This window comes from Glandiceps talaboti, chromosome 1 (assembly GCF_964340395.1).
Source record: "Glandiceps talaboti chromosome 1, keGlaTala1.1, whole genome shotgun sequence".
In the NCBI taxonomy this organism is placed as follows: domain Eukaryota; kingdom Metazoa; phylum Hemichordata; class Enteropneusta; family Spengelidae; genus Glandiceps; species Glandiceps talaboti.
In genome coordinates this window covers 2,477,501-2,498,711 of record NC_135549.1, presented here as the reverse complement: position 1 = coordinate 2,498,711, position 21,211 = coordinate 2,477,501, and the positions used below count along the sequence as shown (strand labels likewise).

The following is a 21,211-nucleotide window of genomic DNA, read 5'->3' as shown; positions in this document are numbered from 1 at the left end:
ATGATTTTGACCAAACATAACATAACAGACAGACATGTAGGTGTACAGGCATGTCGTATAAACGTTATCACCAAAACTATCAAACGTTGGGTGGTGTCGCAATGTTGAGTCTGCCTTGCATTCTTTTAATTTAGTATTAAACACACCTGATTGACTTGGGAAGTAACTATGCTGTTTTGTTGGGGCCAAGTTTGGTCGGGTGTGTGACACATCCTGGAATCGACTTGACTGTTCCTGAACAGTGTCGTGTGTAATACTAATTATATTATGATGTTTGAGCGTAAATACTAGCTTTTCCTTGAATCGGCATCGAAATGATATACATGTAATTACTATTTTAAACTGATGATGTAATTTTCTTGTAAGATTGAACAGGTGAGTAATAAATAAGTACACAGTTTACGCAAAGTCTATACCTATTACCATATATGGGCACACGACCCGGAAGACCCTAACATCCTGTGTTGGCCGTCCGAACGTTGACACCACCAGCTTCGCTACTAACTATTGTTTGCTTCGATTGTGACGCACGCTCTGTGTCCCAGAGACGTACCCACGAACAATGCAACGCTACCCAACCAGTGATATTGTAAACATCTACTGGCGTAATCAGTCTCAAAGGGAAGTACATCGACGCTATTGTTCCAGTGTTTACCTACGGCAAACGTAAATTTGTATATCAATCAAATCCTTGGCGCTGTACCATTCTGTCAGAAGGGACCAATCACAGTCAGCTATTACTGCACTGACGTCACTACAGACGTACGTATGCTATTTATAGGGTGTTCCCCTTACTACAAACAGTACTACTTCCGGTTTTCTTAGTGAGAAATTCTCCAGAAGTACTATTTCGACGAAATTGTGTGTACAGCCCCGAGATATCACAGATCGAGTGGGACGAAATCCGGATACTTAGTGAGTTGTGTCAGTAGTGCCATTCCCTTCCGACGAGTACGTACGTACGTTAGGTACAGAGCCAGTGATTGACGACGCGACGAAGTACCACACACGCTATCAAAGTAACTGGTGAGCTAGCTATTAGTATTACTATGCTTTTCAATTCCCCCATTGAATTCACGTTTTTTTTATCCACCGCATAAATACGAGGACTTGTACTGGAAGTGTGTCCACGTAAACTTGGGAATTACATACTTATCCCGAGATTGTTAGAAAATATTGACCGGGCTTGTTCCGGTTATAATGAATCGTTCACCCAAAAAAAAATCGTGGGCAGCATGTAGGCCTTTCGTTACGGAAAGCAGTGGTTCATGTACACTGTATATATATGTATATGTAGTAAAGTACGTATAACAGTTCCATATGCTAGCGGCATACGGCGTGTTTTACGGTTGCTAATACACGCTAGTGTGAATGACACAAGACCGGCCTAACCCTTATTGTATAGCTGTAACTACCCGGTCAATGGTCGTTCAACAACTGTCACACTTTGGGTTTCCTGTAATCTTTGTTGTTGCTCGACTACCGGATTTCCTGTTCGACCCTCGATTGCTTTAGTTGCTAGCAACAAAGTTTTTTTTCCAAACCGTCATCTTCCGTCGAAGGGGTAGCAGGTAGGTCGACATAGTGTATCCAGGGCACCACATTTGGTAAATATTCGTGACCTGAAATTAGCCGGGACCCTTGTTGATATTTTCTTTCTTTCTTTTCTTTTTTTTTTTTTTACTCCTGTTCGCCCTCTTACTTTTTTTGAGAATTCCATTTCACGCTAGTCAGTGTTCCGCCATTTCAGCCATCGTTGGTCTCGCGACATACGGTTGTGATTTTTTTGTTAGTTTTCTCGACTTTTTAGAATTTCTCTGTTCTTTCATTTTTTTTCTTCAAATTGATATGGTTTGTTCCAATGAATATATGACACGACGCTATAGTTACTGAAATGGTAGTATTATATCATTAACGTGGTCGTGCAAAATTTTGAAGCGCGTAGACAACATGACACCCTACTTTTTGGCGCGTAATGATCATGTAAAAGCATATTTTCAGTTTTGTTAAAACGTTTGAATGACTATCATTTATCCAATTTAATGGCTTTTACAAACAATCCCATAGCAGAAAATTACCCGTAATGACTTCACCACGATTATACCTACGATGATGATCAACTTTTTATTCCGGATAAGATTATCAAATTTTCCCAGCCTTATCAGATTGAAATATTTGTAGGAGATGTCGCTGTAATTACCGTACTCTGTGTCGTACAGTCACGTTTATGTGAGACAGCTCTTTACTTCACTGAACATAAAACACGTTAAAAAATGTTTTGTGCCTCACAGACCTACCTAACTAAGAAAAAAAAAAGTGGGGGGGGGGGGAGTCAATATTTCATTTTTCAAAAAACTGCACAAATCTTTGAATACTAAATATAACTCTGCAGTAAACTCTAAATCAGTAACTCTCGAACAAGATGGGAAAAGAAATGCATGTTATATTTATAGCATTTGCTTCCAAATTTGCAGTACAATCTCTCATTTTAAGCTTTTTTTTAAAAAGTGTAGTATTTCTTCTCTCTTGATAATGGAGTTTTGAGTTGCATTACCACTGTAAGGGAAGTACCCTAAATGGCTTTAATCTTTATCCTTCCTTGACTTTTTTTCCATCACTCTCATCACAACTTTTAATCCCACATCAGTTTGCCTGGTTTATTCTCCGAAGTAGAGATTGAACTGAAATTGAAGTTTTCAGCTAAATAAGCAACTTAGTGTCATTCAAGAAACAAACTCCCTCATTGGGCAACAAGTTTTATCTTTCTTGTTTCTCTAACATTCTTCTATCTTTCTTTTCTTCAATTTTCAGATTTTGATGCAAAAACAGACAAAAGTTCTAAATTATTTTTGAATTCCAATTGTGGACCAAAACACACACAAAGTGTGTTGTTACATTCAATAGAAGCCATATTTATTGTAGTAGTTACAATTCAAGATGTTAACTGACAGACAACTCCCAAGTTCTGAAGAGACGAGAAATGCAATTAAGAGACATTTTGAAGAACCAGGTAAGACGAATAACTCTTTTACCTAACTATCAAGTGATTGTGACTCAGCATTTTCAACCAAAATAAATGTTGATGAGTTGAATAATGCAAAATTCTTGGACAGTTGGTAACTCAATGTAGTAGCTGTAGTCACCACATTAGTATCACTGATTATACTTTGAACATGGGAAAAGGGGGACTTTCCCCAACATTGTCATATGCATCTTGGGTATGCATGGCCCATCAATCAACTTTTTACCTGAAAACTCGAACATTGTAAACTAAAAAAAACAAATCCCAGCATATTATTGCTGGTACAAAGCATTATCTTAATGTGTTCACACAAAGTGACACGAGTTGACATTCTAACTGCTAATTTACATGTATATATTGACTCAAATCTTTAACTAGAATCAGAACCATATTCATTCAGCTTCAACAAAAGTATGTTCAATATTGGCAAATATTGAAAGAAGTATATAATAAGCAGTGTTTTTGTTCAAGATGTTAAGTAGAAAAGTAAAGGTGTGTTGTGGAGGCTCTTTACTAGCAGCATTGGGGCCCAATGAAATGATGTCACTTGTATATGGTATAGGAAACTACAACATTCCTTTCTGTTACTAGACTTCTTAATACTGAGCTGTGACAGTGCAATGGTTCATGACTTTGCACATTTTTACTAGACATTGTGTTTTTTGCAAACTTATTTCTCATTCTGGGCACACTAGCCACTTCCTGTCTTGATCATTACCTGGACGGGAACATAGCAAACCACAAATATGCAACCACTTGAGTCTATTTACTGCATTGAATGCTATTGTCTGAATTGGCCTACTGTTCCTGAGGTTTGTGTCCTTCCTTTCCAAATATTAGATATCTGGTCTGGAGAACAGCCTGGGGAAGTGAGCTCACCATTTATGATGCATGATGTAGACAACGCTATAAAATTGTCTCACTTTTTGTCTCTGTTTTGTATCATAGCTATGGTATCACTTCTCATAAACTTAGGCTTCATCAGTATCCATATGCAAATAATATACATTTTGATGAATTTGACAAGTTCCACCTTCATACCATATAAGGGATTCATGCATATTTATGAGATATGTCCTTATGTCTTGGTTTGTCAACCTCATATGAGCAATTCTTCATTACTGGATGTTTACATGTTTTACAGCAGCTTATCAGAAAATGTGAAATTGAGCCCAGAATATATTCTCCAAATACATTTTGGAAGATTTAATGCAATATCATAAGAATTTTTTGTTGTATTAAAAGTAAAGTGAGTGGTTTGTTATAAGTATAAGAAACTCTTAAAAGCTTTGCAAAGTCATACGGAAATATATATCGTGGTATTTTATTGCAACCATTGATGTGATACATCCAGGATCAGTCCAGCCATGAATGTGTTTAGTGACTAATGTCCTTCCTGTTGTTGCCCACTGCCCTGGATAGCGAGGCCATGTAGCTTTGTGTAGTTAGGATGACCCATACATCTTTTGACGTGTGATAATGGTTCCAGCAAATATCTGCAGAAGTCAAATTTTATGTAGACAAAAGAGTACATACAATCTGTATTTATTCACCAAGGAAGGGAAGTAGTGTATTGTACACATGAAAGGGGAAGTTCCTTTTTCTAGATCTAGTACATTATCAAACCCCTTAAAAAAAGTTAGCTGAATTCCTGTTTCAGATTACGCAATGATTGCACTATAGCAACTTAATACAGAAGTGAGCTATGTAATTGTGGCATAAATAGTAATGCAGAAGTGACATTCTATAAAGTGGAAGAGATTTTTGTTATCGTTGTGAAGTGATTGACCTCTTGGCGACTTGCCCAGGCATGTTTTGGACCCAGATATCCTCTCTTTGTATGTATAAAATTTATTGAACTGTTGCCAAGTTAAGTCAAAAACACTGATCCAGGTTCAGGGTGATTGCTAGCTGAATGACGTTTACAACATGTTGACAATTGAAATGATTATAAACATAGAATTCGGAAAACAGAGGAAGTGTGGATGTACGTTGTACTAATAGTCTCTTGGGTTGAGGTCTTGTATACCATACGTTGTCAATGAGTCATGCAATTGTAATGTTTACAACGTAAGGTGGACCTGGACTTCCAGCTAGCTGTACATGCAAGCCAAACATAACACTCCTGCTAAGAGTCAGAGTTGAAACTAGTTCAGTTTTGGCATGCTTTTTCCACGAAAAACTGATATTTGCTTTATATGTTTTGGATGGGTAAGTTTAATATTAGAAAATTGCTGAGTATTAATTATCAAATACAAAAATTGAATAAAAGCATTGTGCATCAATGAACACAATAACATTTCAAAATGTCACATTTGTAGTAATAAGCTAACTAAATTAATTATATCATCACTACTTCAATTGGAGATTCACACTTTACTTTAATTGGAATCAGAATTGCACCATACAAATACAGTTGTTTTTCACATTAAACAAAAGGTTATTATGTGCACACCCATGTCATACCTTTGCCAGTGTGTATTTTTTGATAATTTTGATGTGAAGTGGAAGTTTTGAAGGTTGAGTCATAAGAGGGTTGATATCTTATCAGAGCAGAGGGCAGTTCTAATTACACAGCATTGTAAACCAGGTACTTCAGTAGTAAAGGCAGTCTCCTATTGTTACAACTTCCTGTGGCCTTTGTCATCTTTGTAACAATCATGATCTGTTTTGTAACTGCCTCAACAACAGCTAATAAAAGCAACCAATGTCATTGACTTCTACTGCAAACGTTCACCTCCAACACATGCAAGGGATAGGGACTGGGAACAGACACACAATTCTGTTCATTCTCAGGAGCTGTTATGTTATATTTTCTCATGAGTATCATGTTCCAATATGTATGAAGAAAGGAGGGGCATTACCATTAGCAACCAGCTTAAGAATGATGCTAATATCAGATGGAAACTGAAATTCAGACTGTATGATTCAGAGTTTAAATTTCAATGATAAAAACTGAAAAAGGTTAGAAGTTTTGTTTTTGAGATGTAATATTTCCCTTTGTGAGAAGTTGTTGGATGAGAAAACGGCATGTCATTGGATGAAATAGTAACACATTATATTTTGTACAGTACATTGGGGATGTGGCCTTGAAACTCATGTTTCATCCGCTAAATTTCAACAAAGAGGATTTCACAAGTAAAATTTATCAATGGATGATTTACTATTGTTGTATACCTAATTAATTAACTTTTGCAATTTTCCATTCTATTTTTCACAAAATTAGTAAACCATGTAATAAAAGATATACAATCTACCACCATACAAGTTCGATAAAAATTATGGAGATTTGTTGAAAAACAAGCTCAATTTCACCAGATTTCTCCTCTCGGTTACCAGGAAGCCTAAATTATGAAGAAGAAAAAGTGTGAATACCCTAATATAATTGAAACTATGGACCAACGTCAAATTATCCTAGAGATAAAAAAGTCACCAAATTTAATTTGAACAATTCTTGGATCTATACACAAAAGAATGAAGCTGGTTAAAAAGCCAATAAAATACTGAGCCATGGCTCTCAAGTTTTTTTTTAATGCCTGAACACATTAACTGTGTATTGCTTGTATTGTACTGGCCTGTTATATATTTGATGTATCTACAGCTACTATAGATGTGAAATAAGATAAGTTCTAGTAATATGCCTATGGCTTAGGTTTGAGTGGAAGTAGTTTTCTTCTTTTTTTCTAAATTTGTAATCCGTCTAATATCAAACATTTATGTAATACGGATAACTCAGATCTCACTATTATGTTTTTTTTAAGCAATGTTGTGCCAGTATTGAAACTTTAATGATGGATTTTGGCTTGACATAGCAGTATTGAAATGTTCCTGCATTTTAACCATAACTTGGGTTAATCCTAACAAACTATCCATGTGGTTTATTAACATTTAATTCAATGTCTCAACTCGTTGTGCAATGGAACAATATTTTGTAATTTTTGGTTTTTATGGGTGGATGTCCGTTATAAGTCTGTTTATTTTTTTTAGTAGTAAAATGACACGAAGGATTGTGTGAGTCATGAGGGGTCAAGGAAAAACCACCTCTTTATACAATGTAAAATGTTATGTGGTTCAACTCTTTATGACATGTTATAGAAAAATCCTAGAGAATGTGGTATAACTCAATTCATTACTTGGTGAATGTATTTCCTTTCCGCTATGTTTAAAGTTAAAATTCATATGTGGAATTACATATAACGTGTACAATCTACCATCATGTTTTCATTGATATTAAAATAAAGTGTGGATATTTGCCAACTAGACAATGATCAATCAAACTGACTTGTTATCTATTTCATAATTTATTGATGTTGATTAGTTTTATGAAATGACTTCCTATTCGTCTTTGAAATTACTTGTTCTTATATTCCTGTACTGAATAAACAAATACACAAATATCACCCCTGAATACACCATAACTTTGGTACAGTCTGCTTGTATTGTACAGATTTTTGGTCTTTTCTATTTGTGAGTAGGGGTTTCAGGAAAAATAGTGGGCAAGGTTCCAACAGGTGGTACGTGTGAAGGCCTTATGAAATGTCACCCATTGTAGTGAATAGATGACATATAAGGCAATTATATTAATGAAATTGGTCTAATCAGTATTCATTTTCATTTAAGCATCTCGGTGATCATTTAGACAATGATACAACACAAAAGACCAGAGTAAGGAAAATTAAACATATCTTACTGCTTGCCCTCGTTGACCCACGGGTAAAATGAACCTAAGGACAAATTAGCATCGTAAATTTTAATTTCAATTATATGTTATTGTGTAATCATCTGTGTACGTCATTATGTCTATAACATGGACAAACAGTGACTGCAAATGTTCTGTAATTGAGAAAAAAGTTGGTGTTATAACTTGAGGAAATTGTGAAATAACCTAAGCTGAGAAATGATGATGTGACAGAAATTAAACAAAAAAGCAATTAATATCATATAAACATGATGTTCAAAATCTTCATTTCCATGGTTAGACAGTCATTTTATTAAGATAGACAAACAAAATAAAATATTTTGGATTAGTCTGGACATGATAACATTTTTGTAGCATACCTTGTTACAGTAAACACTTTACAATTTTATCATAAATATCACCTTGTATGTCGGACAAATGGAAAACTACAAGTTCAATTCCAAGACTACTAATTGTTTATAATGATTTAATACTTATGTTAATTTATCATACTTTTGCATGTTCTCAAATTATTTTGATGATGAGCATACAAGTAGAACACAAAATGTTCATAAATTTGACAGTAAATATGAGAAGACAAAAGATGTGTATTTTTAGAAGACTATATCGTCATGGTAATAGGAAACGGGTACATGTTAGTAAAATGTTTAAGTAGCCTTTTGTGATTAAAGTTAAAAGTTTGAAGTGTTGTACAAATTGGGCTGTATAAAACCTCTCAATAGATGCACTCAAAGTAAAGTGCTTTTTGACTTTACACACTAATTATCATTTTTGTAACTGTACCTGTTTCAATTATGTGACAAATATGTTTCTTTATATCCGTTTATGATTAATACATAATCAAAGTATTAATATTCTTAAGTGGCTGCTATGGCAACATTAGAACATCAATGAACATGTGTTCCATGTCATACAGATTCAAAGACAAATAATTAGGCTTCCTGTCGTTGCCATGGTGAAGCTTTTTCAGAAATGAAAAATGTTTGTATACAGGAAAGAACAGCAGACATGAAATATCAAACTTTACAGAGTCTTTCCGTGGTAGAGATGAAAGAACTGTGTGTTTATTTCGTTTTATCGTTGCAGAGCATGGGGGGTGATAGAAACACGTCACCGGTAGTACAATCTAGACGGCACTTCAGTCAGGAGCTTTACAAATATTTACTGTTGGGAAAAAATGATTTGGTAGCGGAAACTAGAGCTGCTTAACAAAAGATGAAACCAAACAGTACTTAAGAACCCCCACATCTGTCAAATACATGTAGGACAACAGCTGCAAGTCAAAAGAATTACTCTAAATTAAGCTTTTGAGTTGCCATGGTATTTGCTAAAAGAATATCGAAATAGATGAGAACGGAAACAGCTTCTCTGTGCTGCCTTCCGTTTTTGAATGATACAGTTAGAGTGAAATTTGTGAAGTTGTAGCTATACAGGAAACACTTTATTAAATGAGTTTGTGAGTTACATTGCCAACGAATGGTTGTCATGGTGTTTGAATGTTATACACTCAAAATTTCACTCACTTTATGTTATACTGCATTCAGTCACATAGTTTTATGATCATTATATATTAGATTGAATTACTGATGATGTGTGTTTTTTCTGTTTTATTTTACAGATTCAAAAGAAGTAATTTTGACTGATTCTCCCGCCAAGAGGAGATGCCTCCCTCCATTCATAAAACCTAAAGGTAAGCCCCTCAGATATCATATTTTCTCTAATTTTCTGTTTATATCATTCACACATGTCTACAAATGACAGTTTATTGAAAATAACATTGTTTATTGTGCATACCAGTTTGTATCTTCTATTTACTCTTTAATATTCATTTGTTCTAAGAGGATCAATTCCACCAGTCTTTCCCCCGAAGCATTGTCAAGAACACCATATCTTGTAATCTCCAAAATTTGGAGTATACTTGATTTGCTCCCAGTTCAATGAGAACTTAGGGTGCATTCATTGAAAAAATGTGAAGTTCACAAAAGTGCAAATGTATGCAAAAATGATGCAAATGCTACTTATAAGAAAATAATACTCTACTGAAGTAATTGACTGAAAGGTGTGTATTTCTTGCAAAAGAGAATTAATCTTTCTGACACAAAGCCCCGGACAATGTTTGGTTACAGGGGATAGGGGATATGGGTTAACAGTAAACTGACAGGTGGGTCTGTGAATATTGCCACATGTTTAAGTACTTGAAGCAGAGATTATGTCTATTAACCTCTTGGCAAATGAACTGAGCTCCATATTATCTACTACTCAATGAACAGGATATTTGTATGGTGCTATACTTCCTGCCACTTGTCAACTCAACAACTTTGAAGATAATAACTGCATACTGTAACAATGAAACACTGTAAAACTTCTATGTATAAATGTCAATCTAAGAAGGTTATTAAGTCAGAAGATATTAATAATGCATGCTAGCCATCAAATACATGTACTGTTAAACTTCTAAGGTAGTGAACTCTGAAGGTAGTGATGCAAACTAGGCATGAAATACCATGAAACTTGTTTTGAATGAATGAAAAAGTGTGATATACTTAGAAAATCGTATATAGAAATATTGAAAGTAAAGAACTTGTCATATTTATTTATCTATTGTTTATACAGTAATTATTTATAACAAAAGTTGAGCTGTTCAACATGTGTCTATTGTCACATTGATGTTTCTAAGTTGTGGTTCTCATGATCAATGGAGTCTCTGTTTCAGATATAGATTTGTCTGTCACCAAAGCTGGATAACATGGCAAGTTTTCTTGGAATCCACCACGAAATGCTCTGATATCAGATTACACACACACAAATATGAACCATATGCATCATTAAACAAAAAATTACTAATGATATTAAGCAAACTGGCAAACATGGAGTTTATGACCTAAACAAGTCTTTTCACAAATTGACAGTGCAAACAAAAAATTGAAAGAATTGGATGTCTTTTGACTTAAAACTGTTCTGTGTTCACTAATGATTATATCAACAGCTTCATGGCTACTAATACTTTGTATACCAAAATATAACTGTAAACAGTACTTTTTTGATTGTATCTTTAGCAGTGAAAATATACACATAACATAGCCTTGTTCTGTTGACATGTTGGCTTTAATACCTTATCAGGTGTCTAACACCTGTTAACAGTAAAATAACTTTTTGATCAAGTAATAGATAACTAGTGTTAATTATTGTTGTAGGTGTATCTAGACAACAGTACAATGGGGAGGGGCAATATTAGTAAAATTGTTAAGTTTATGGGAAGGGGCAATGATGGTGAAAATGGTAGGTTTATGGGATGTGGCAACACTACAGTTGTCATAAAGGTGGGGAAGGCAATATATATGAATATGGTAAGTGTATTAGGATAACAATTGTGTAATGGGAGGGGAAACCAGGAAGTAGGGAAGGCAAATTAAGAATTCCACTTTTTGTAATCCTACCAACAAGGCTGTTGTGTCTTGCTATTGGATGAAAAACTACTATCATTTATAGATCTGTCTGTTTGAACTCATCAACAACACTGCAAGTCAAAAATAGCAAGTCATGAATAAAACTAAATATACATGGAGTTAACAACGTTACATGTTACTAGGCATGGCTATAAAACTGATATCAGATGGAGGTACGATAATATTATACACAATTATAAAATAAAAACCGATTTATAAAAATAGTGAACTGGATTAATCAGCGATTACTAGTTTCATAATAATATTAAAAATATGGATTAATTCTAGCTTGTTAGTGGTGCAGCTAATTGAATTGAATACATACTTTTATGATTTCAAAAAGTATAAATATCACAAAATGAGTATTAATAGTTGAATGCAGAGTGACCTTCCTTCTTATAGACATTTAGTGTGATATCACTGTGTGTGTTCTTTGTGTGGGAAAAGCCTGACATTTAACAACTTCCTTTGAGCCATGGTAATGCTGTGAGATATTAATAACTAGTGTACTGTATGTAATCATATGGACACGACCTTAGTATTTAGAGTTTCAATGTTCCTATGCAGCTATAAATCATAGCGTAGGTGACTGGGATGGGAAAATAGCAAGCTGGTTATATCCCTGTTTTATTGAGTCATAATACCTCTCTCTCACAGTGAGAAATTTGAAAAAAAAATAGCTATCACTTCCTGTAGTAAATTCTGTTTTTATTACTCAATGTCTGTCTAATGGTGGATTAATATTCTGATAGGTTCCTAATCTAGGCTGAGAGATTAATTCCAAGACATGGTTCGCTATTTTCTCATTTTGTACTTTTTGCGGCTTACAGATAATAAAATTTGAAAATCTAAGGAAAAAGTAATTTGTATGAGGGAAGAAGACTCTTTCTGTTGTGCTCTAAGGTTAAACTGGTCATAAAAAGTATGGAATAATTTGTCTTTCAAGCACTCTGACAGAAGAGATGACATGTCTGTGTATTTTACTCAGATTTATGCTGGAAGTAACACGTATTTACAAGAAAGATAAATTTAAAAAATACAAAAAATAAATACATGTGTGTGTACCAAACAAAGAATTGAAGCCTAATTTCATCCATAGAAACAGCTACAAATATATGTACATTTTGTATGCCATAGTCAGAATACAGAAGAGTGTGAAGTGTGCTATACGCTAGAGAACCTAAGCATATCAGTTATACACACCAACAAAATACACACAGGCACACACATAGCTGAGCATGCATGCATGAACAGAAAGACATAAGTTCACTGCTGATAAGACAAGTCATGAATACTTGTTAGAAATGAAGCAATATTGCTGCCAACAATAATTCTGATGAAGAGAAATAACTTCCTGTAGTCTGAAATGGTAATTTTATCACTGGCGTGAAATGTCATAGTTTCCTGTGAATCATAGCTCACATCAAGGGAGTCTTTGATGCCTGAAGGAAAGATCACACCACCTTATTACCATTGTTCTGCTTTACTAGGCACTGCTGAAAAAGGAAATATTTTGGTTGTAATCCAGGGTATGATTGCTGATGAGTCAACAACACAAACCCTCTTGATCTTGTTCATGTGTGGGTTGTCAAACCTTCCAGGGTATGTGTACCTAGTACTGTTATGGTCGTGTGTGTGACAGGACTAAAAGGTTAGGAGTCACCAATTAAAGACAAATTCAGACAAATTTAATTTCCCCTATCTTTCTAGCTACATCCTGTTAAGGGAAATTCAATAATGTAATCTGTTGAAAGCATTGCTTCCAGTTCCGTATTTGACAGCAAATAGTGACTTCAAGTAATATGCCCCTCTGAGCAAGCAAGTGATGTGATCTTTACACAGAGTGAAGCACAAAACACTTAGTTTGGGTTCAGTCTGCAAATAAAATGAAATAAATGCTGCTTTTAGTCAGGAGACACATGTAGATCATCTGATTGCATAGGTTTTTTTTAAAAACTGAAACTCTTCCTTTCTTTTATGCTCATTTATGCAGAAAAGCAGTATCACATATATCAAGTCTTAGACAAGACTTCCAGGAATGTTTTTGTTAATTTCAATAAAAAATAATCATTGAAATTTTGCGGTAAGCCAGTGTTTAATGCTGGAAAATTATTCAGACACGGAAGGACATGGAAAAACATCAAAGTGGGTTTCAGTTTTAAATGAAATTAGTACTAACTGGAAAATTTACCATAACAAAATGCATTATTTGATATCCATAGATATTAGTTCTAATATCCACCCTTTATGAAATAATGTTTCCCAAGGCGTATTCCTTATGTTATGGAAAACATTCCCACTGGAAGTTAATTGGAGAACGGTAAGCCAAAGCCGACGGATTACAAATGAAACTCTGATATCATGACAGGAATTGTACGGGGATAGGTCTAATAAGATTAGAGGAAAGGAAAGTATACTTTCAGGGAAATTAAACCTAATATAATTAATACATAATTAATTCCAAGATGCAATTTAATCTTATAATTTTAGTATCGTTAAAAGTAGAAATCTAATACCCAAGAGAGTATACATGTACATTTGGACTTTACTGAATGGAACTGTGATGCATGTATCATGTGTGTTTCAACTCACCTTTGTTGTGAATAGTCAAACCTCATCTACCAACCCCCACCCCTAAACCTCTTCTAACCTTATCTCTTCTGACCCCCACCCCTAAACCTCTTCTAACCTCATCTCCTGATCCCCACCAACAAAACATCATGTCTGCAGTATTAAAATAGAAGAATGTGATAGAAAGGTGAGCTGGATCTATTCAGGTCTTTGAAAAAATAAAAAAATAAGTACAATATTAAGAAAATAATTTGATGATGCAAATCACCATAGAGAAAGAAAACATGCTATAGCAAGTCTACAAGAAATCCAGGGACATAGATTACACACAGTTTGGTTAGATTATCATTAATTTATCAAAATAAAAATCAAGAATCAACCTATACAAATTGTCAAAAAAACGTGCAACTGATTAAATGGGAAAATAGAATTGAAGAATGGCTGAAAAGTTAAGTATACACTCTAAAAAACATCTCTATTTTAACATTCTACAAAATGCTACAAAACAGAATAATTACGTAGAGTACCGCTGCTAGTGAGACAACTGAGCTGTTAGAGAGCAGATTTTTTTGTGTGAATTACAAAAGGTTTAGTTGCATGTGTTCTACTCCAACTAATAGTTACATGTAATGGGTCATGCAATTAGGCTCAAGCAATCTACTAATGACGCAGTTTCACTATTATTAGTTACAATGTAGCAGTTTTTAATCTAATCAGGAAGTGATGCTGTTACATTATCATGTAGTCATGTAGCCAGTCATAGAGCCCTACAACATTATTTATTTTTGGTTTGATTTTTGAACCTACATTAATGGAATGAAGAGTTGGTTAGTCTAGTGCCTGACAACTGTGTTACGATTTTACACTACTTTATCTTCACACATTACGTCTAGTCAATGTTGTTACTCTCGCACAAAATTCTGTGCTCCCCCTACAGCGTTCATATAAATGTGATGACGTTGTCGTATCCCTACATAATTTTAGTTTAAGCAAACTGGAGATGGAGTTCAGTTGGACATTTGCATATCATATCAGTCCTAGAAAGGTCAACAATGTTTGACCTTTGATTTCCCACAATGCATGGTCAACAAACAAAATGACGGTCCTTTGTATGAGGAGATTTTCGGAAGAAATAACAATCTCGAGATGTCAGTGCATTCAAGAAATTCAAGGTATTTTGTCATTATGATGAGATCAAGAAGAAGCGGTAACATGAACGACAACTTGTTATTATGTGCTAAATTCCCCCAATAGTCAAAACAGCTGTACCAAATGAATATTAATGAGCAACAATGACAGCCTGTCAATTTGTGATGGATTACAAGTACTACTGACATGCCCATTTGCACTTTGCCCAGCATGGGGTTTAACCACATTTAAAGCCTAGAGTAAAGACATTCACTAGACGTAATGTGTGAAGATAACATAGTGTAAAATTGGAACACCGTTGTAAGGACCTAGACTGAGAGTTGGTATGTGTATTTAGCTCTTCTAGGCATTGGTTCACTTTGTCTATTTGATAGTAATTGATAGCACAGTTGGGCCTGAATGGAATAAATCTTTCATCTTTACCAGACAAATGTGAATACATCGCCAGACGTCAACATCAACGATAATTTTCTTTATATCAAAACTCTTTCAAGACTGAATTGAGTAATATTGTTTCTCATATTTTAGTCTAAAAGTGACATTAGCCATATCAAAGATTTACAGAGAACTAAAAAATGAAAAACAGACATGTTTCTACACAATATTGATACACTGTAACAGATTACATGTAAATGTGTTACAACTTTACAATGTGTAACAATTACCAACAATCATTAACACAAATTGATATGTAATGTATTTGAAAGTCTAAAATGGTTCTTTGTACATTTGCTCCTCCTATCCATTAGTCTCTTACCTCCCAATCAAAATGGAATGTTCCAAAATAATTCATACCTCAATATAAAAGTTTTCTCTACTGAAAGAAGATTATCTAGTGCCTGTCTTTCCTTCCTGAAAGGATATTTATGTGTTTGTATAATCTTGGGAAATAAAAAAGCCCTTTCCATCTTAGTAATTGCAGGAAAGCATTACTGATGATAGGAGATAATATCTGTAACATTACAAGCATTGATTCACAAAACAGCAAACACAGATAAAGTATTGTTCATTACTCTATCCTATCACCAGAACACAAATCTATTGCCTCTTTTAGCCAAATCTTCAGCAAAATGTTTCCTGCTTTGATATGCAATGGGCAAGAAACTCCTCACTTCAGTAAATGTTTGCCCTGATTGGTATATAAATATTACGTGAACTGTTTTTTTATCAACTTGTATTTTCAACTTATTTCATTTTTTTATAGTTATGATCTTACTGCATCTTTAATACAGTTATTCTAAATCTGAACTTCTCTTTCTTGCTCTCTCTAAATCTGAACTTCTCTTTCTTGCTCTCTCTAAATATGAACCATCTTGAAAAGACTTTGAGTTGTTATCATAGAGTTGATATGAATAACTGCATGTGTACTGTGAGGTAAACCTAGTTTTGTATCTCTTTCAACATTTTCTTCCCTTTTATGGTACAATTTTTTTTTTATCTCAGAATGCTTCTACTCAGTGATTTGAAACGGAATAGTTTTTATGTGATTATTTTTCTTAGTAAAAGAGGAAATCGAATTTGATGGTTTCCATTTCCCAGAAAGAGGAAATTGAGATATTTTGATTTAGAGTTTCACTTCTTGAATGAGTTATGGTGAAAAATCTGTGTTCTTTAATTGGTGTGCAATGTTGCATAGGATTTGAGATGAGGCAAGGACTGATAGTCTTCAATCTTTATTACTGACTTTGATCCCAACTGATACTAGTTGTGTATGTGATTCAAGGCACGCTGTGGTTCACTGAACAGCCTGATGGGTTAACTTGTCACAAGTGATAACAGAGGTGTGCAGATCATTGGCATGTGACTTGGGCATGTAAATTCTAATAAAAGGAGCTGCCATTACCGGGATGTCTTTTTCTGCATCAAATCACAGCAGTGCATAGATGTTGCAATGTCATTCCGTTATAGCTTATACCAAGTGATGAACCATATGAACTGTAGCATGTCAAATTATAGAATCTCAGTAAATCTCAGCTTCAGAATTTGTTTTGTCTATTTTACTATACTAAACTCACTTCATGTAATAATTTGCTCATGACATCATATGTGACCTGGTGCATTCAAGTAAGGAGTTTTATTATATAAAGACCCAAACAATTAATTCTCAATTGACATTGAACACAACATTTTAAATTGTTATGCTTGAAAGAAACTCTGTACAAAGAAACCATCTCATCACTAACCAATTACCAGTGTAGTTGGTTGCCTGTCAGTCGGATTTGAATTGTACACCAAGTCACGTCCAAACTTTTGACATTTACTGGACAGATTTCCTGATCTAATTGATAATATGGGCATAGGCTAAGACCTGTTCAATTGCACCTTTGGGGTGAAAAGGCAAAATTTGAATCTTATCTGACAAGCAGAAGTTAAAATATTAATTTTTATTGTTGTTTTAAAGGTGATGTCAAGAAGAGTCTTAGTGAAGACTCTTTGTAGATGGGACCTTTGACATTGTAACTTTACAGTAAATGAACTGTCGGAGAAAAATAATGAGACGATTTATGCCTGGATGGCTTCTTAATTATAGATTAAATGGTTTGATATTCAGCCTACATTCAGAATGATTAAACTTTTCCCTGTCAATTTGCCAGACATGATTACTTAGCTGCTTGTGGAATCAGTGGCTTGGTATTGGGATTCATTCGTTTACTAATATCGCCACAGCCAAAGCCATAAATTTCTTAATTTATAGTTTGACAGGCCTATAAAATATTGCCAACTCTCAGGTGTGTATATGGCTTCAGGGAAGAAACTGATCAAGTGGGTATGCAATCTGTGTGACTAAAGGTTGTTTTTCTAATCGGAAGCCACCATAACGCCTCAGGCATATATTCTTTCCTGATCTCATTCTCATTACACAGCATAGGAAGGGATTAGCCAGGTTGAGCTGCAGTCAGTGCAGTGATTTCCCCCCTGTGTTTCCTTCTTTATGGTTTAGCACTCACTGAACACAAATTAAATTTCCTCTGCTAACAAAACCATCTATGTTACAATGAGATAATGTCAGAGATTAAGTCCGTCAAATCATGCGGCTATAGTTATCTGGGTAATAAGGAAGGCTCCATGACAATAGATGGGGATATATGAACTGCCACTTTTACTATTCTGGAGGGTGAAAAATATCATCAACTTCTCATTCTTTCATGCTAATTAAAAAGAAAGACACAATAAAATATTCCTCAGAGGAAAGAAGTTTGGTGGATTTTTTGATGGATGACTTGCCATGTACAAAATCTGTGTTAACGTGTCTCCGTAGGATAATTTTGATAGCCCCCATCCCTCATGGCCACTTTGATATAATTAGTTCCTACCTCTTTGCTCTTTGGTGGATGCCTGCTAGCTTGTACAAAACACAGCAAATAGATGTGCACTTTATAACGTTTATTATCCTTTCTGAGATGCAAACTTAATACTTTCACTGTATTCTCATTAATCGTCTTAGTTTGATGAGCCAAATAATCAATTGTGCCCTAGTGGAGGGCTTTAAAAGCAGATCACGTCTTTCTGCTTGCTATACTTCATGTAGGTCTGTCAGACTACATGAAAGTTGGCTATCTGTGGACTACATGTATTTACAGCCTATCGTGTCTTTCAAACTTTCACTGTGATATGGTCGGATATATGTGTGTGTGACGTTCATCATTCCATCTTCATCATCCTGAATTCATCTACTCAGATTCATCGTGATTTCAAGAACAAGAAAATTTCTTCATTTTGTTGGATTGAGTGACTCATGTTTTATGCTTTACCTGTGGATTAATGCATGTTGTTTATAAACACCTGTGGACTACATGTAGCTAATAACTTGTTTTGACCAGTAAACAGCTCCTTGATGGTAGTCTCCCACACACCAAGTTGATCAAAACAATTACTTAATAGGCCACCATGGGTATGGTTCGTTCCCAGTGAAACAAATTTATAGAAAGCATCTGTCACCTATGACATTAGAAGTGTTTATCGATATGTATTAGACATAGCATTCTGCTTTAGCAGAATTGTTTTGCTATTGGTCAACATCAACATTTCCGTATATTCCTTCAACTATACCAAACCATAAAGTAAACAAGATCTCACCCATATAGAACAAGGTTGATAAAACTCAGCAACTTCTTCAGTCGCTCAGATGTGTAGGTGTTAATACTTGCAACATCTTGTGAAAACAATGTTGTTATCTAAATGTCTAAAGCCGTATAAAATCAACTACTGTCATTTATTGTTACATATGCCACACAATGTGATATGAAAAAAGAGACAGCTAGTCAATTTAAGTCTTCAGGCTGCAGGATACATGACAGGATTCTCCCACCCTATAAAGCAGATTATTCAGTTCTAGAATAGGCCACAGTTGCAGTTCTACCTTGCCAGGAATTCACCGGTGAATTGTACTCCATTTTAACCCTGCAATTCTAAAAACTTTGTTGTGTGCCTGCCAGAGCAAGATTCACTTTCATCATGTATTCAGGTTTAGCTTTCTTTCATCATGGTGCACCATTTAATATTATGTGCAATGGGATATCTTGTTACTGTCATTTGACTCAGGAAAGAATTGGTACAGTAATTATTTTATCTTTTTTTAATTATACTTTTTATATTTTTTATTGTCCCATTTTAAATATTTTGTGATTTTCTGTGTTGACTTCTCACATTGTGCTGTCATTCACTTACATGTCAGACTTCAATGAACACAATTATTGGTTGTCCAATCCTGCATAGAAACATTCACTTTTTTCAATTTTCATAATTGAAAATTATGTGTGATCTTAGTTTTGAAAAACAAGTCAACTTAAGTGTAAATGTTAAATATAACGATACTTCAAATATATAATAGATAAACATTGAAAATAATTGGCAATTGAACTCAACTTATAGCGTCTTTGTTTGCCTTAGAGATATATTTCTCATTACTGTGCACCATTAATGCAGGACTGAGAATGGGCACTATGTTGCAAAGCATAGAATTGAACTGAGGATCACACTCAACAGACAGGTAGAATTATAATATCCAGATGATGTATGGTACTAGTCTACAGTAGTACTACTTGACCAAGCGTGCAATCAATTTAATCATGTTCTTTGACAATGCTTCTCTCAAATGTGGAAAGACTATAGGTTTCAGGTTGCTATGAGTTATCGCATTGAGTAGCCAGGTAATGATAACACAATGTGATTACTAATGTTACATCTATTGTGATAATATTGGCTTTATTTGCCAACACTTATTTCATTATCATTCAGTAATGTATATTGTTTGTTGACAAAATGACCCATTGGAAATTGATGTACGGTCATTTTAAACCCAACTATATACATTTAGCCATATGTATTGCTAGACCCAATGATATACCTTGAACATTGTGTATATAACTAAATGTATTTATCTTTTATTACTTGCAGGTCTTGAATCAAACATAACACTGTGGCAGTTCTTACTTGAGTTGCTGATGGACAAAACCAACCAACATCTCATCACGTGGACCAGCAATGATGGAGAATTTAAGCTGGTTAATGCTGAAGAAGTGGCCCGCAGATGGGGACTGAGGAAGAACAAAACCAACATGAACTATGACAAACTGAGCCGCGCATTGAGGTACTACTACGACAAGAACATTATTAAGAAAGTGATGGGACAGAAGTTTGTCTACAAATTTGTATCTTTCCCCGAAATCATAAAGACAGAGACCAAAGTACCATTCCGTGTGAAGATGGAGAGTTTGGAACCCCAGACAACAAGGCCCCACAGTTACCCTGGTGCAGGCAATAATACAAGCATAAGTCACAGCAGTGCAGATGTGCCGAGTAGCAGCAGCTTTGTAAGTTCATCAGCAAGAAGTAGCAGTTTTTCAACTCCAGATCTCACAATCAAATCAGAATCCAGCACAGGACACAGTAATACACATTACAGAAGCAGCAGTATTCCAGTTAGCATGCAACACAACCACCAAGCTTACACCAAACTGACAAGTGATGTACACCTAGTTAGTACAGCAGGCAAACCTATCTCTGCAACCACTCCAGTTATCACAAGTACTATCCCAAGACCACAGCCCCTACAAATAGTGAAGTCAACACTGCCAGACACAACCACCACTGTTGCTAGCCCATCTTATTTTGCACCATCGTCAGGATTTCCACTCCCACACCAGTTACCAATCTCAGCCACACCACTTGTCATTTCCAGCCCACTTGTAAATCAAGGTGCTGGAACCCCACTCTTTCCCATACCACTGTGGAGTGCATTCAGCCCTGTCACACTTAGCCCTCAACTCAACTCTGTCAACCATTTCCAATTCCCAGTGATGAGTGGACACTTTGCAGCCATGC

General features: G+C 35.0%; 1 protein-coding gene across 2 annotated transcripts in view; it reads left to right on the top strand.

Annotated features, from left to right (window-relative positions):
- Positions 1–794: 794 nt before the first annotated feature.
- LOC144440836 (uncharacterized) overlaps positions 795–21,211 on the top strand; it is a 21,247-nt gene continuing 830 nt past the window's right edge. Inside the window, exons 1-4 of one of the 2 annotated variants that reach the window (XM_078130257.1) lie at positions 795–1,026; positions 2,812–3,010; positions 9,340–9,411; positions 20,285–21,211. The exon at positions 20,285–21,211 is cut by the window's right edge and continues 830 nt beyond it. In XM_078130257.1, the coding sequence (XP_077986383.1) occupies positions 2,938–3,010; positions 9,340–9,411; positions 20,285–21,211 (1,072 nt within the window). In that variant the 5' untranslated portion in view covers positions 795–1,026; positions 2,812–2,937. Of the gene's footprint in view, positions 1,027–1,442; positions 1,572–2,811; positions 3,011–9,339; positions 9,412–20,284 lie in introns of those variants that run through there. The other variant, XM_078130265.1, reaches the window with a different exon arrangement.